The sequence below is a fragment of the Carassius gibelio genome, chromosome A5 (assembly GCF_023724105.1).
Source record: "Carassius gibelio isolate Cgi1373 ecotype wild population from Czech Republic chromosome A5, carGib1.2-hapl.c, whole genome shotgun sequence".
In the NCBI taxonomy this organism is placed as follows: Eukaryota; Metazoa; Chordata; class Actinopteri; order Cypriniformes; family Cyprinidae; genus Carassius; species Carassius gibelio.
Window position 1 is genome coordinate 6,590,509 of NC_068375.1, and position 16,614 is coordinate 6,607,122.

The window sequence follows — 16,614 nt, forward strand, 5'->3', positions numbered from 1 at the left end:
TAAAATGTAGGCTGCAATCTTACAGACTTTATATAACAACAAGGATTTGGTAGGCTTACATTTATAAAACTGCTTCTCATCCAGTGTGTGAAATTTTGCACCTACTTGCTTTTTTGTTTAATTTCAGTGTTTTTGTGAAAGCATATGCTTTAATATATTATTAAATATATTAATACATTATATTTATTATTACATTTATTTATTTTATTTGATATATTTTAGTACATATTTATTGTGTTCTATGGTAGTGGGGCGGTGACTTTGTAAGATGAGCATTTAGAAACAAGTGTTAGCCCATTTTTACAGAAAATATACCACACTAAATACCACATGGGGACTGAAATGGACCGAATGCGAGGAATGACCATAGACTATGACCCAGCAGTGTTGTCCGCGCGCGTAACAAAGGCGTAGTTCAGCTCTGCAGATTTGGCAACCCTCGTTCACTGCGATGCGGGAGAAAGACATCCGCCATTTTAGACCAAAGGCACACACACTCCAGCAACAAAACATTTAGTGCTGTGGGATAGTGTCTTAAACAACTGGGAATTTATTGAATTATTAAGAACGAGTCTAGAGAGAGAGGAGGGCCTTTAAGGTGTGTTTAATCCACGGGGGCTGAAGATGTCTGCCGACAGGAGAGATGAGAAAGGTATGCGATGGTATTTGTGTCTGTAACGTTACTAGACAAAGATTCGTTTAAAAAATAGGCTTTTTATTGCCATTAATTTAATACAGTATTTGCTTTTGTTCATTGGTTATGTTTTAAGGTAAACCCCGTTTTTTATATTCATAACTTCAGCCATTAGGGCTAGAAAAGAGTCTGTTGAGGAAACACTACAGCGATCATTAGCTTAGCACGATGCTAACTCGTGTTATCACGGAGGACTTTGTTTATATCGAATGTTTTTTGGAAAGAAACGTCGTTGTGTGTTTATTAGATTTGTACGAGATCTTTTCGATTTAATTTGAGGATGTTAGCCATCAAACATAGGCATGTTATGTTTATATGTTATGTGCAGCACATTATGTAATTAAATAGCTCAAAATGTAAAAAAAATGGACGAATTTCTACTAATGAAGAATTACAGCGTTTAGACTAATTACGTGATTGTGCTCACGGGAACAGCTTAATAATAAACTTCACTTTTGTAAATACTTTATCTCTTGCTGTTTTTTTATATGAATTTTTGATGTTCAATGCATATATTGATGAACCTATTACTGTATATTGTATACTGTTACATGGCATTGTGTTTTGATGTTGAGTGGGTGACTTATACATGACAATATACTTAAACTGACATGCAGTGTTTTTATAATAATTTAACACCATACGTTGATTTTTTTCAGATGGGGAACTGAATGTGCTGGAAGACATTTTGACCGATGCTCCTGACCAGGATGATGAGCTCTACAACCCCGAGAGCGAACATGATGTTAATGAGAAAAAAGGTACCTGTGTGTTGATGTGGAAAAAACCCCACACACAAAAAAAGCATTGCTAGATCAGATTTTTATAAAGAAAATGGTGTAACGTGTTCCTGCAGGACATTTACAGAGTAAACTGAAAACCGGCCGTCTGATAGTAAAATGTGTGTGTCTCTGTGAGACTTATTTCCACACTAAACGATCATTTACCTCATGCCCCAGGGTCTAAAAGGAAGCACGAACGAAGAGACAGCCAGGAGGCGAAGCGGCTCAGAGCATCGGGACACACTACCAGACAGCCATTAAAGAGAGCTGCCCCTTCTTCTGGGTCGAAAAAGACTAGCAATCTCAGAGGAAGACATGCACCAGAAGAGCTCTATGAAGACCGAAAGAACCATGCTGGAAGAGGAGGTGCGCCCCGGGCTGATTTATCTAAAGGATATGGTGAAAAAGGGCTGTCCCGCAGCAGAGACTCCCAGAGACGGATTAAACCCCTGCTGCCCGAGCTGACAGAGGTAAGAGACGACAGCCGTAGCATAGATGGAGTTTCTGTTGGTCTTAAATGAATTTATTTTTAAAACAGGAAAATAAAAGTATACAATAATTGACTCAGAAAAGTAATACGGTGCTAGCCATCAAGTATACAAGCAAAAAAGCATGAGAAAGAAAGTGTTATTGCCGTTTATCAGCATTCTTCTTGTGTGGATTAACGTTGCGCCACAGATTCAGTTTCTGCCATTGCTTGTTCAAAATATGTCTTTTTCGTTGCTGAACATAAACAAAGTGATGGCATATTATGCAAAGCATTAAATTATGTCTTTTTTAAAGAAATTATGTGATTTTTACTTTATTTTTCCCCCTCTTTATTTGTATAGCACTTTATACAATACTGATCGTGTCAAACAGGAACATAGTTTGTCAATGGTGCAAGAAGACAATAACAATAATAATGGAATCCAGTTAATTGATGATTCAGTGATGTCATCATCTGGTTCAGCTCTCGTCCAATAGTTTCTGTGCATTCAGTCATGTGTCTCCAACTACGTTAGCCAAAGGCGTCAGTGGCAAGGAGCCAAAATTCCAGACAGAAATGAGCCCCTTTCACACTGAGATTCTGGATAGTACACAGGTAATGTGTCCCGGCAGTTGTTCCTGGATAGTTAGATTTTGGTTCATTCACACTGTCAGTGATTTCCTGGAAAATGTGTGTGTTTTCACACACAACCTGTAAAGATCCTGTAATGACACGTGTCATCAGGATGTGACGTGTAATGTACGAGTCGAAAACGCTTGGCACTTTAACTATCACTTCAGCTGGTGAACGTTCTCCGAGCTTCAGTGCGGATAACTATCTCTGCTACAGTAGTTTGCACATTTTTTCTTCACGAACATTGATCTGCCTTCAAAACACCCGGTAAAAGAGTCGCACGATAACGGGCGTCATCATTACGACACACCCTTTACGGCATTAGTTCTGGGGCTGAACCGGGCAATGTTACCAGATCGATCCTGGAATCAATCCCAGGATGTGTTTGCGTTCCTATAGAAGACAATCCGGCAATTTTCCGGCAATCTCCCGAGATCACCATGCAGTGTGAAAGGGGCTATGAAGAAAAACCTTGGGAAAACCCAGGCTCAGTCATAAATACCGTAGGGTTTTTTTTTTTTTTTTTTTTTTTTCAGAAAGGTCTAACTGTAGTGTCAGAAATTGAATGAAGTGATCAAATGTAATAGTCTGCACTGTATGAATTTAAACAAATAGATTTCATGGGTACCTGTAATTATTAAAATGTAATGTATTAAATTGCTTTCATTTTAATCTGTTATAATTAGATATTGCTGATTTTACTGTCTGAATTGTTTTTTTTTATTTGACCTCCTTTTGATGTGAGCCAGTGTGATTCGTGGCTCATCCTCAGTATCTGTGTTTTTTTTCCTCTTTAACATTTGACTGTTTAGTAAAGCAGATCTTTTTAAGCATTTGCAAATGAATTGCGTATCACTGTTTTAACTAGTATTATGACACCCGTCTCTGGTGAGCTTTTAAATGGAGTGTGACTGAGACTAGTGTTGTTGAGTGACTGATGGGTTGAGATTATACCTGTTCTGTTGTAGACTGACACATGCGTAAACACTCGCTCTATCGCTACACACCATCTGTTCACCATGACACTCACTTTACACACTCAGATTTGTATTTGCATCGCTTAATTCTTACAGCAATTTCAGTTCAAACATATATATTTGAAATAGTAAAAACAATTCAGGATCTGTGTTGCATAGAAAGCATGGTGTAATACAAACGCTTGTTTTCAGAAGATGCGGAGGACTAGTGAGGACAGTACAGGCAGAGTAAGTCGCTCCTCCAGAGAGGAAGAGGCTCATTCAGAAGAATACGCGACGGGCAGCTCTGTGGCTTCCTCTGAGGGCAACTGCTCGGATGTGGAGGAGGAAGGAGCCATGCAGGAGGAAGGGGAAGAGAAGGAAGCAGAAGAGGAGGAGGAGGAAGAAGAGGAAGAGGAGGAGGAAGGGGACGAAGAAGAGGAGGAGTATGAACTGGAGGAGGAGGACCCACGGGAAGGAAATGAACAGAACGATTACGATACTCGCAGCGAGGCCAGTGATTCCCAGTCTGAGTCTGTGTCCTTCTCAGAGGGAGAGTCTGTGCATTCAGCCTCCGGCTCAGAGGCGTCAGGTATGAGCTGCTGAAGATCACCGTTTGCAAGCATTTTCATAATCATAATCTTCATGCTCATGTTGTTGATGTTATCTAGTAGGCTGCCAAATACTCTGTTCCAAACCCTAGTGAGCTGCCTCACTGTCTGCTGTCTACACAGATATATATATAGCTGTTTTTCTACCTGCTTTCAAGATTTAAAATGATGAAAGCAAAACAAAAGAATCATACAATTTGATTGATTTAAATCTGTGTTGGCTTGAAATCATAGCCAAAAACAGGATATTCTCACGGGTGGCTGAGCAATTGTATAATACATTAAATTTGTTATGTAAAGGGACCATTTTCCCCAAAACTGTAAAACATTGATGGTGAATAACTTTTTTAAAGATTAACAAAATACTTTAAATTCAATTCATGTCTGATGCATGTAGATCTGAACTAACTTCCTAAATCCTACTGATTGCACCTTTAAATATGTGAGTCGATTGTTCTAGGAGCATTTGTGTGGTTAGAGGGTGTCATAGCAACTTCAGAAAATGGAAACTACTTGGAAATGAGTGTTAAGGCTGCAGACTAAAACATGCAAACACGATCTTCCTAAAGAGTGCATCAGTGGCCCTGATTCCTGGAGGATTTTTTGTTTTTTCCATGTGGATCTAAAGAATACAAATTGCCAAAAGGAATGTGAACTGCATTTTTTGTAAATTATGTTTTCTGAAGTCTACATATTATGTAAGCAAGGTTTTTACGTTGAACATCATTTAGAAGTGATGGGCTACTTTCTATCCTGTTTTTGACTCTCTCTTTGAAAAGGTTCATTTTGATAGGCATCACATGCAAGACTTTAAAGTGAATGCACTGCTATGACTGGGTAACAGTAAAATGATAGATTTATACTGATGTGATGTACTCTGAAAACACTGGGCAATACTGGTTTAAAGACTTGTATATAGTTTCAATAAAAGATGATTTTAGACTAGTCAGGAGGTTTTGAGTTTTGACCCTTACAGAAGGTTTTATAGTACGGTGACCTCTTGTTGAAAGATTGTCCATCCAGATATGAGGAGGATCACAACATTACAAACTTCTGTTTGAACCAAAAACTGTGTATTTAACAGCTTTAGAGTGTTGGGGAGTAGCTAGGCTTTCCCTATAAGCTCCTTTGCTGCACATTTTCTGAACAGCATCATGGGTAATGTAGTTTTCCAACATGAATTCAGCTGTTGAACACTAAAATCAGTTGAAATTGTGTGAATGGATGGCTTCAACAAAAGCATGTACCATCAGTGAGCAGCCTCTGAACTAAAAATAGTTTAAAAAGTAAATTTCCTTATGGAGAAAATACATATTAGATTTAACTTCTGGAACCCGACTATTACAGTCTATAAGATTAGAGAGTTTGTTGGAAAGCATTTTGGGATTTCATTTATCAACTTTTGTGCAGACACCTTCACATCAGAAGAGCCTCTGTGAAGCCTACAAGCCTTCATGTATTTGAGTAGGTTGGCAGTTCGCTGGGATTTGGAGCAGACCTGCAGATTAAAGACCATAAAAAATGTTTTATTACATTTCCATAAGAACTATGCAACTCGCCTTACCGCTGAATTACCTGTGACTAGTTGATCTCATGTTGTTAGAAGTTTTCACTACGGGTCGCTACCTGGCTGTGTTCATCAAAGGACAGAAAAAATTGTTTGGCTAGAAATTGGATCCCAAGAAATCTCAAATAATCCTTGATATTCTGACATAAGGGACGTGTTCTCCAATTTACTGTTCAGATGAGGAAAGCAAAGCCAAGAAGCACGCTAGAGGGATATCACCAATCGTTTTTGGTAGAAGTGGAAGTTCAGCTTCAGAATCCTATACAGGTATTAAATGACCCCTTAACAATACTAATAAAACTTTTATGTCACCAAAACCAATTCAGATTAGGTTTAAGTCATTTGAGTTGATTTGGCAGTGTAAGCTGACTTGCCTCTGCCTTGGTGGCTTTCAGTTAAAAAAACTAAATGGTTCATTATAAAATGAAAATTATGCAAGGGCTAATGTATAGTCAGCTGGTTAAAGAAAATTACCAACTTGACTGTATGTTTTCCTGCTTATTACACGGCTACTTAGAATTAATTAAATGGCCACGAATTGAGGGAAATTATTCCATAGGAGAGAGAGTTGATCAGTTGAGACTGCGGTCAGTCCTGCAGTTAAAAGATTGAGATTTGCAGAGAGCCGTGTGATAGTTTGATCAATGATCTGTTTTTTAGAGCGGTAGAAAAAAAATGAAATGGTGATACAAGGACAAAATTATGATAAAATGGACCGTATGTGTTGATTGGCTGATCCTTGGCAGAGCAGGTCAGATTACAGATAGCTCAATCATAAATGCTTTTATACACACCTGATGGCAACCTGAAATAGTGTAAATTTCCAACAACTACATTTTGTTTCTCTAATCTTATACCATTATGTTAATCTTGCGGCGTAATCTTTGTTAAAGCCAGTTGTACAGTGTTGGGCTGTTTCATGTTCTGTAGGACCAGTCAAAATCATGCCGCAGAGGCACATTTTTCGATCTGTATTTTTTTAATGTTAAAGTGTAGTGTATCTCTGACTTTTAGGGTCTGAAAAGAAACATGAAAAACTGTCCTCTTCTGTCAGAGCTGTGAGGAAAGGTAAGAGAATCACACTAATGTTCATAGGATGTTTGCGCATTTAATTGCATTGCAATGTCGGTAACTTAATGAAATTGGTTAAGAATTATTTTCATTATCAATGCTATCAATTCTGCCTTTGCAGCCATGTACTGACTACTGGTGCTGCCTTTGTGACTATTTTCATTATTGTCTTTTTAAAGATCAAACCAGCAAGCTGAAGTATATCCTGAGAGAAGCCAGGTTTTTTCTAATTAAGAGCAACAATCATGAAAATGTTTCCCTGGCTAAAGCAAAGGTGTGCCACTTTACAGTTTAAAGAGGCTTTTTTTAGTTAAATTGAAGCTTTACTCAGTTAACGTGCTGTGCGTGATCTCTTCACAGGGTGTTTGGTCCACTTTGCCCGTCAACGAGAAAAAACTCAACGCGGCTTTTCGCTCTGCTAGAAGTGTTATGCTGATCTTTTCAGTTAGGGAGAGTGGAAAGTTTCAAGGTATGGCTTACAAACGCTGGTTTATATTTGCTATGATCTATGATTTGCAAATGCAAACTGGTTTAGTGTGGCTTCATGTCGGTGCACATAAGGATGTGTGTTTGTGTGTTTCAGGTTTTGCGCGGCTCTCGTCTGAATCTCATCATGGAGGTTCTCCCATCCACTGGGTTCTACCCGCAGGCATGAACGCCAAGATGCTTGGAGGAGTCTTCAAAATTGACTGGATTTGCAGGTGAAAACCTGAGCGAAAGCAGTGTTGTCTCTTTTTTTTTTTTGTAGTTTACAATTATTAGCTATTGAGGTTCTTCTTTCTGCTTGAAGGCGGGAATTACCTTTCACAAAAACAGCTCACCTCTCCAACCCATGGAATGAGCACAAGCCTGTGAAGATTGGGCGGGATGGACAGGTCAGTCATTTTAATGTGAAACTGCTTCCGTAACTGATTTTACTTATCTTTGTTTTTCATCAGGGATTAGATTGTAAAATGTGGAAGTAGCATACAATGAATCCAGGTTTGTTCAGGGCTCAAAAATAATGAAAATGCATTCCATTTTGATAAACAAATGTGACATAACTCTGACAGCTGTCAGTTAATACATTCATACACTGGTTTGCTGGAATACTCAATGTAGAAAATGGGTCAATTCTGTAAAAATGTGGTAAGCGGATCTTTATAAATAAATGGTATTGGCCAATCACTGTTAAAAATTGAGTATCTGCTTCAAATTTGCTGCTGGTGCACCACAACAACAAGGCAAGTTACAGGTCTGTTAACTGGCCCAAAGTGCTCTCATAGGGTGTACTCACACTAGGTGTTTTGAACCATGACTGAGTGTGTTTGACCCCCAAAGCCCAGTGCATTTGACTAGTGTCAGCACTCAGTGCCCCGCTTGGGCGCCTCTTTTAGCCGGCCCTGGCCCGGTTGGAAGAGGTTGGCCAGAGCACGTTTCGGTTGGGCTCAGGGGCGGTACGCTTGCAGTGTGAGTGCTATCCGCACCGGAGTGCGCAAAAGATACTATTTTGTGTGCACTACTGTCATCATTATGATCTCAAACAATATTCTATTACTACTACTACTCTACACTTTTCAATAAATTTAATTAAATCAAGTATATTTAGGTTTATAATGGCTATGGTACTTACCTTATTGAAGAACAGGAAATGTAGTTTGTGAAAATAATAATCGCGGGGCGGGGTTCGATTCAACGCCACTGTGCCTAGTGTGAGTACACCCTTATACTGATTATAATCTATGAACATACTCCAGCTTTCACCAGGCTTTTGGTTGCAGGGGAGATATTGAAAAAGTAGGATGGACTCCTAATATCAGCCAAAAAAAATTATGTAATTAATTTTTTTTTTTTTTAAATAAAATAATGCACATAGTTAATTTTGGGTTCCTGTAGACTTGCCCACTTTAGCCTCATAGACAAGCAGTCAGATGATTTGGTTAACAAATTCTTAATGAATTTTCTTTCTTTTCACTGTCTCACATGATCTCTTGGACCTCTGCAAACGGCCGGCTACAGGAGATCGAACTAGACTGCGGGACACAGCTGTGCATGCTCTTTCCACCTGATGAGAGCATCGATTTGTATCAAGTCATTCACAAAATGCGCCACAAGAGGAGGATGCACTCAGAGCCTCGATCTCGGGGCCGACTGCCCCACAGAGAGCCCGTCCCTCGGGACATGGGAAGGTTAGATATGTTCTTTGGACTGATAGTGCGCACTTGTGTCCCTGTCACCTGATGCGAAGGGAGCAAGTGTGTGTTTTTTGTTATTTTTCCAACTTCGTCTTCATCGTCACTTGAGCGAAGGTCAGAGGAGAGCCACGAACGAAGCCGACCAGAGCAGACCGGACCGGGCACGGCTTTTGTTGGGAAATCACAGCATAAATTATCCGTGCCATTGTTAATTTTATGGTTAATGGGAGTTGAAATGGAGTAATGATTGACCTGATAACAACTTAAGCCTCTAGTTAACTTTGTAGTTTTAGCACTGAGGTTTGTTTTTTTCTGTAGATACGACTGTTTAAATTTGTTCCCAAAGCCTTTTCTTGCAGGAGTGTCCATGGGGGATAGAGCCAGTCAAATTTGGGACTCTTTTAAAAGGAGCCTTAATAATTAAACGGAAGATGGCACATCGATTTGAGGGGCAGAAAGCAGTCGTTGGTTAAAACAGAAAGCGTTCAAGAGGAGCGTATTTTGGAACTTTTTTTGCTGGGTTCCTTTCCAGCTCCAGTGTGTGCTTACGAATATAGATAGTTGAAGTGTGCGGGGTGTAGCGTCAAACGGTGAAGGAAAGAATGAAAACAGAGAGGGAGAGACAGGGAGGAAGGGAAAAAAAGAGCATGTTCTTCAGTGCTTATGGACTCGCATCACACCAGGGACTGTCCCTATAGAGCACTGCTTTACATGAACTCTGTTCCATACCAAAGTGCTCAAAAAAGGCCCAAAATGAGAAAATAAAGGACTTAAACGCATCCTTACTTTCTCCAGACAAACATTATGAGGAAGTCGGTTGGTTTGCATTGTCTGGCCCCAGCCCCAACTGATGGACTCCAGTTTGGATGCGTTACACGTCCCTCCCCTTCCCCCCACCCTCTTTGTTACAAAAAGCCCCCTCCTCTCAAACGATGGGATGTTCCAGCTGGTGGTAGGTAGGCGGTTTGGTTTCCCTCCTCTGGACTAAAGATGGTGTAAAATGATGCCTCCACCCTTCCCTTCTTCTGTGTTTCTCTGAGCCCTCCATGGACTGAGTACCCCAAGAGAAGGGTTATTTCCAAATGTCTGGATCTTCTCTTGGTCTTTTTGGTTTGCTTTGCAATGGACTGCACCACTCCTTATCACTCCCCCTTCTTCTGCTTTACCAAGCCCTCCCATTTAAAATGTGTTAAAGCATAAGACGGACATTTAAATGAACTTTTACTCTTTAAAGTATTTGCCAACGTTAGCAGTCCCAAAACTACAAGAATGCGGTATGTCACACTCTCAACCAGATTTTTTTTTGTTGACACATTGGGTTTCTTACCATATGTTATATTGACATTTTCATTAAGGGCACCCACCTATTGAGCATATGTTTGAGTTTAGGAATATCTTTCTAGAAAAAGACTCATGGCACAGTTGAAGGCATGTGGGTTTTTTGGCTTCAGGACACAGCAAACACTAGGCAAAAAAACTTCATACAATTCTGAGCAGGGCTCTACGGTAACATTTGGGTGCAGCTCAGGTTTTTTTTTACATTAATGCTAACACATCTGGCATTTGAAAAGGTTTTATCATCAAACTCATCTCATGTCTTCGTCACGCAATAGGCAGTTCAAAATATTAGAAGCAATGACTGCTGTTTTAACAACTTATCCAAAAATGTGTGACCCTGGAGCACAAAAGCAGTCTAAAGTCTCTGTGCTATATTTGTCGCAATACTCAGCAATACATTGTATGGGTCAACATTTTATTTTTCTTTTAAGCCAAAAATCATTAGGATATTAAGTAAAGATCATGTTCCCTCAATATATTTTGTACATTTCCTACTGTAAATATATTAAAAACTTAATTTTTGATCAGTAATATGCATTGCTAAGAACTTCATTTGGACAACTTTAAAGGTGATTTTCTCATTATTTAGATTTGTCTTGCATCTCGGTCAAATATTGTCCTCCTAACAAACCATACATCAATGGAAAGATTATTTATTCAGCTTTGAGATGATGTATACATCTTTAACCCTTATGACTGGTTTTGTGGTCCAGGGTCACATATATTGGTAACATTTTTATACATTTTAAATAGTTATAATAACGCTTAAAATAACGCATATAATAATGAAGCATTCAAACATATTATAAGTCAGACTTTCTTGAAATTCAGGAATATGTTGGTCAACCTCAGAGTCTGGAAACACATTTTAATGAACTTGACGGGTCATCTTAAAAATGCAGAACCGAGGTTACCAGACCCTGAACAAATAACAGAACATCATGCAAACCAGAATGTGCCCTTAAACTTTCACAATATTTTGTCATCTCTCTGTCGACTTGAATGGAAGACAACGAACAGCAGTGTGAAACAATTTCCTAATTAGGGTAGATGCATTCACATGGTATCAGAATTCACAAGAAGATTTCAATTTCATGGGTGTCCAGATAGGTTTCCACATTTGAACACAGTGAAATGCTCAAACTGTAGAGCTCTGCTGAGGATTGATCATTAAAAGAACCATATTAATGTGGCTGAAGTACTGAAAGGAATGTTCTGGTTCAGTACAAGTTAAACTCTTGCAGCAGCATTTGTGGCTTTGTGTTAATTACCACAAATAATAATTTTTACTGTCTTTTTTTTTTTGATGACCTTCCATGCAAAAGTTATCTGCTTTATATGCTTATGATTTGGAAAAATTGGACACTCTTATGGCTTTATAAATCATATTTAATTTAACTAGCCAACTTAACCAACTAGTCAGTTGTTAGATGATCATCAATTTTGTCCAGGCCCAAATAAGCATAACGTCACACGCTGTCAGTAGATTACGTATTGCTTGTATGGAACCCAAACCATTATTTTATACAGAACAATAAGATCTTAATATGCAAAGAAAGATTGTACATTAGGTTTGTGTGAATGTTTTACTTGGTGTCATGCAGTTTAATCATTCATTTAGTTGCTCACCAATTAATGGTATAAAGTACTTTACTATTAACAAAAATACGAGATTGTACAGTGAGTAAGAATCTGATTGTAATCCTGTACCCACACACTGACAACTGAAGGTCATGTTGTTGTCTGTATGGTGCATGTCTGTCTGTTTTTTTGTTTTGTTTTTTAAATCAGTGCCATCTTTCACATTAATTTACCTGGTTTACGTAGGCGTCGTCCAGAGGAATATGACATGCACAACCGGAAGCGGCCCAGGATTGATTACACGCCAGAATTCCCCCAGAGACCAGGTCAATATCTGCTGCACGTAGATCTTTCCATTTCTTTTGTCTCGCTCTTCAGTGGTCTTTTTTTTTTTTTTAAATAAAGCCACAGTTATGTGCCACAAAAAGCTTTTTTCTCCCCTTGTTATGGCTCTTAATCGAGACAAGTGATTTGTGTTTTAAGGATGGTACCTTAGGTGGCAGTTGTATTTCTGCATAGTAAGTACGAAAGCTGAACTGCACCCTGATTTTGAGTTTCTAAATGTTCGCTTTCTGGCCAAGAAGGTTGTAGCATGTGTTTGTGTTTTTTTTAATGAGATTGTTTATTTGGGAGTTTTGGTTTTATTGTTTGTGCTGTGCTTTTCTGTAATTGGTGAAATCTGTCTCGTTTTTGCCGTCGGTTTAGGTTTTATGCAAGACCCCCGCAATCCACCTGTGGACAGGTTGGTATTGTTGTCTTTCCCGCTTTTATCCTCCATTTGTAAATGGGAGTTGCATTAGAACTTAACGTATTATAATCAGTTTTCTTTTCACAGGCGCTTCACTGGAGTGAGGAGAGATGTATTTCTCAACGGAGTAAGTACAAATAGGATGTAATGATTTGATGGATATGCTAATTGGAGAATGGCATCCTTTAGCGACTTTCTGAGCAGGCTTTATCTACTTTTCATTGAAAATACTTAGCAACACCATGTGGGATTGTGCACAGTAATGTAGGAAAATGCATTTAAAAGCAAACCAGACATACTTTAATTCTATTTTGACTCGATTTTCCAGTTTGTTTTATTGTAGTTGCTAATTAACGTTCAGTTATATAGGAAATCAAATCCTAAATGCACTTTATTAACACTTATTTTCTTATTTCTAGTCCTACAATGACTATATGAGAGAATTTCACCACAACATTGGGCCTCCACCTCCATGGCAAGGAATGGTAAGATTGAACGTATTCTGACAGTTTTCTGTACCTTTTGTTCTCATTGTCCATGTGTTTCAATCCTGACTATGTTTTGATCTGAGGCGCCTTACCCTGGAATGGAGCATCCTCCCCAGCACCCATACTACCAGCATCATCACCATCCTCCTCCACCCCAGGCCCACCCTCCTTACTCCGGACACCATCCCATGCCCCATGATGCCCGCTTCAGAGAAAAGAGGGTCGTTCGCTCCTTCGCCTCCAGTTTGGTAATGTTTAGTTATTTAAAATGGTTTAAATACTACCGTAGCGTTAATCAGCTGAAAGATCTGTTCCAGAAACTGCTGCAGATACCATTCATAAACTGAGATGTGGATTTGTTTTTTGTTTTTTTTGGATTACTCATTTGGACTTTAAACCTTTTGTTTGGTAGCATGACTATGACATGCGCGTGGATGATTTCCTGAGACGAACGCAGGCGGTGGTGAGTGGACGTAGGAGCCGACCACGTGAGCGTGACCGACAGAGAGAGCGCGAGCGGCCACGGGATGGGCGTCGTGACAGAGAACGAGAGCGTGGGAGAGAACGGGACCGTGAAAGAGAGCGGATTCGAGACCGTGAGAGGGAGAAGGAGAGGGGTAGATACCGGAGATAGGGAAAAGTTGTTTTAAAACTGTTTTTTTCCCTTGTTTATTTTTCCCATTTTCATTTTGTAAATATTGTTAGATTTCATTTATACAGTTTTTTTTATTTTATATATATACAGATTAAATTCATCACAAAGTTGAACTACATCTTTCTGGGCATTTTAAAAAATAAATTAGAAATGTTTTTCCAATTTCCTGCTATTGTTAGCATCATGCATGCAGTGCATAAAAATTTAACTGTGAAAACCAAAAAGCTTTTTTACCCTTTTTTTTTTCCATTTTTAATCATTGGTTCTGTAGCTGGTCCAGCATTGTTTAGAAAGAGCTGCCTTTCCCTGAATACGTTTTTTTTTTTTTTTATCCCCTCACTTTTGGATTGTGAGCCAGTTCTTTACTTGGCTTTTGCAGTTTTTAGGTGTATGCTAACTGCACTTGTCTTTGTGATTTCTGTTGTACATTTAAATAAGGTCATAGGTGCCAGTATTCCAATGCACTGCTAAATTATGACCGTTGTATCAAGTATGTTTCTTTAGCTTTGTCTGAAGACTGGATTGTTTTCTAGTGTTTTGATTGGGAAGTGGGTAAATATCCTCACACTTGCTTCTTGTCCAGTGAAAGGATAAATGTCATGAAGGTTTGTAAATTGACCACTTGCTGTTGGAGTATCTGTTGGATACTATGTGGATACATTTTGTACAAAACAAAAAATAAATGTAAATGAATTGCCTGTTTTTTTTTCTTTTTGTCTTTTTTTCTTTTTTTTTTTTACTATCTCCCAATAATACATAAAGCATTCAGCAAAGGGAATCGCCCTCAAGGTTTCCTTTCAGAACCCATTTTATTTGTATTTAGAAGTGGCACTGCTGAATCTATAATATTTTCAATTTTTGTTTATATGAAGAAGCAAATTTACAATGAAATGGGAAAAGTTTAAGCCTAATATAATACCTGTACAGCAAATTATGGGTTATTTTTATAAACAAATTTAACTGATTCCATATATCTGCAGCACTCTGACTTGTGTGCCACAAGGAAAAGCATGTAAAAAGTGAAGACTGCTTAGACCCTGATGTAGCACTAAGCACTTTACTATGTCTGATCAAATCTGTGCATATGCATGTTTTATAAATGAGGCCCCAGATGACTTTGCAATCTATTCCACTGAAAAAGTGGTGACTTTTAGCTATCAGCTCTCTGCACCACACACTGACACTGTTTGAAATACATCAGTTTATCAACGTTGTGCATCAAGGCTCAGTACTTGGTCCCCTACTCTTTTCGATGTTCACAACCTCTGTGCTGCCCAGCTGGATTACTGCAATGCTCTCCTGCACATCTAAACATTCACAGATGATCCAGAACGTTGTATGTTGGGAATTTAATTAGAAAAAAGGGGTCCACGTCATACCCCTCTTGGTCTGAACCAAACTAGCCTCCTGAATCAAATTCAAGGCTTTGGCTTTGGTTTTCAGGATGTCTACTGGAATTGTACCCTTACCTCAATACACAAATTAAGTCCGTGAACAAGCAATGCCTAATGACTTTTTCACAACATTATCATTTGAAACAATATGGCACTTACAAATTTATGAATGAACTGGTCATTATAAAAATTTCTACCGACATTTTTTGACAACTTCTTGGAACATAATATTCCTCATGATAACTTTTGTTAAATTTACAGTAAGTAAATCCACTTACAAGCTAATTACTCTTCAACAACAAAGCTATAGACCTACCACAGAAACTGAACTTCAAAGACAGAATTCTAAAGATGACTGTACACTTGTTTCTCTGACACATAAGGTCTATATGATTCAAATGAAAAAGAATGATAAAACAGGATGTCTTGAGTGCAATATAATAAAAAGTTATTCTCTCTAAGAAATTAATTCCATGTGTATTCTCAGGACCAGTTGCAGGGACACAGGAAGGATGTGCTGACGGTTGACCACAGGGTCAATTAGTTATCAAAGGAAATCCTGAGAATGAGAATGACAGGTAAATTAAGCTTCTGTGCCAGTTACTACCCTCACATGAAAAGGTTTGGTCAGGAAGACTTCTCTACTTCTCCAATAGACCTTCTCTGTCAAAGACTGAATGGCACATGACCCGATTCTGTACCTTCAGTTTATTAATCATCTTTACTACAACAATTCTGCGCGATGACAGTCTGATTCTATTACTACATTACTGCTTTCACTGCATCAATTTGCCTATGAACCTCATGCTTCGACCTACCCTCACTTGTGAAGGTAGTTGAGATCCTCCACTTGAAAAAGCAATGCCCAAAGAGGACAATACACTTATTTCAAACTGATATACATGCCTTCAGACACTCTGCCAAAAAAACAATAAATCCCAATAAAGTTGGCTTGACATTTGACTTCCGAGAGTCTCAAATTTAGGGACCGGCTCTAAAGCTACATGCGATATTGGTATACACTTTTCTAACGTCAGTAGCATTTGAGGAGAATGACTTACAGTCATAAACTACTGTAATTGTTCAAACAGATGTCAGCTATAATGCACAATTGAATTGAATGTTTGATATTTATTCAAATAAACTAAATCATATGTAAATTATACAACTTTTTCGCATGGGCTCAAATGCAAATTTGAAGCTCAATAGCATTTGAGGAGAAAGACTTGCAGTCATAAAACAATTGTAATGTGTTCATTCAGGTGTCAGCTACAACGCACACCTTATACTTTTTTAATAAATATTAAAATAAATTATAAATAATTTAGGTAAAAACAAGGCCTGTTTATCACTTTCAGGCACATTCCTGTGAAAGTTTTTTTTTTTTTTTTTTCAGGTTCCCTTAAGAAGATTACCCATGGTTTTAACAATAACACCGCAAATCATCATTCTT

At 38.5% G+C, this 16,614-nt stretch overlaps 2 protein-coding genes across 5 annotated transcripts in view; one reads left to right on the forward strand and one right to left on the reverse strand.

The window, feature by feature from the left end:
• The window catches only part of LOC127990179 (uncharacterized), a 163,891-nt gene that overhangs the window by 82,018 nt on the left and 65,259 nt on the right, over positions 1-16,614 (reverse strand). The window lies entirely within an intron of this gene.
• On the forward strand, positions 375-14,465 carry LOC127989950 (YTH domain-containing protein 1). Of its 4 annotated transcripts, none has more exons than XM_052591462.1 (17): positions 375-652; positions 1,354-1,455; positions 1,654-1,946; positions 3,751-4,126; positions 5,863-5,979; positions 6,727-6,780; positions 6,963-7,057; positions 7,144-7,252; positions 7,367-7,484; positions 7,574-7,658; positions 8,782-8,951; positions 12,123-12,202; positions 12,582-12,618; positions 12,712-12,751; positions 13,044-13,109; positions 13,196-13,360; positions 13,525-14,465. In XM_052591462.1, exons 1-17 carry the CDS (start codon positions 625-627, stop codon positions 13,744-13,746), a joined length of 2,157 nt encoding a protein of 718 aa, XP_052447422.1. In that variant the 5' UTR covers positions 375-624; the 3' UTR covers positions 13,747-14,465. The 4 variants fall into 4 exon arrangements, with proteins under 4 accessions (XP_052447422.1, XP_052447421.1, XP_052447423.1 ...); XM_052591461.1 differs by having other exon boundaries at positions 378-652; positions 3,748-4,126; XM_052591463.1 differs by having other exon boundaries at positions 379-652; positions 3,748-4,126; positions 5,890-5,979.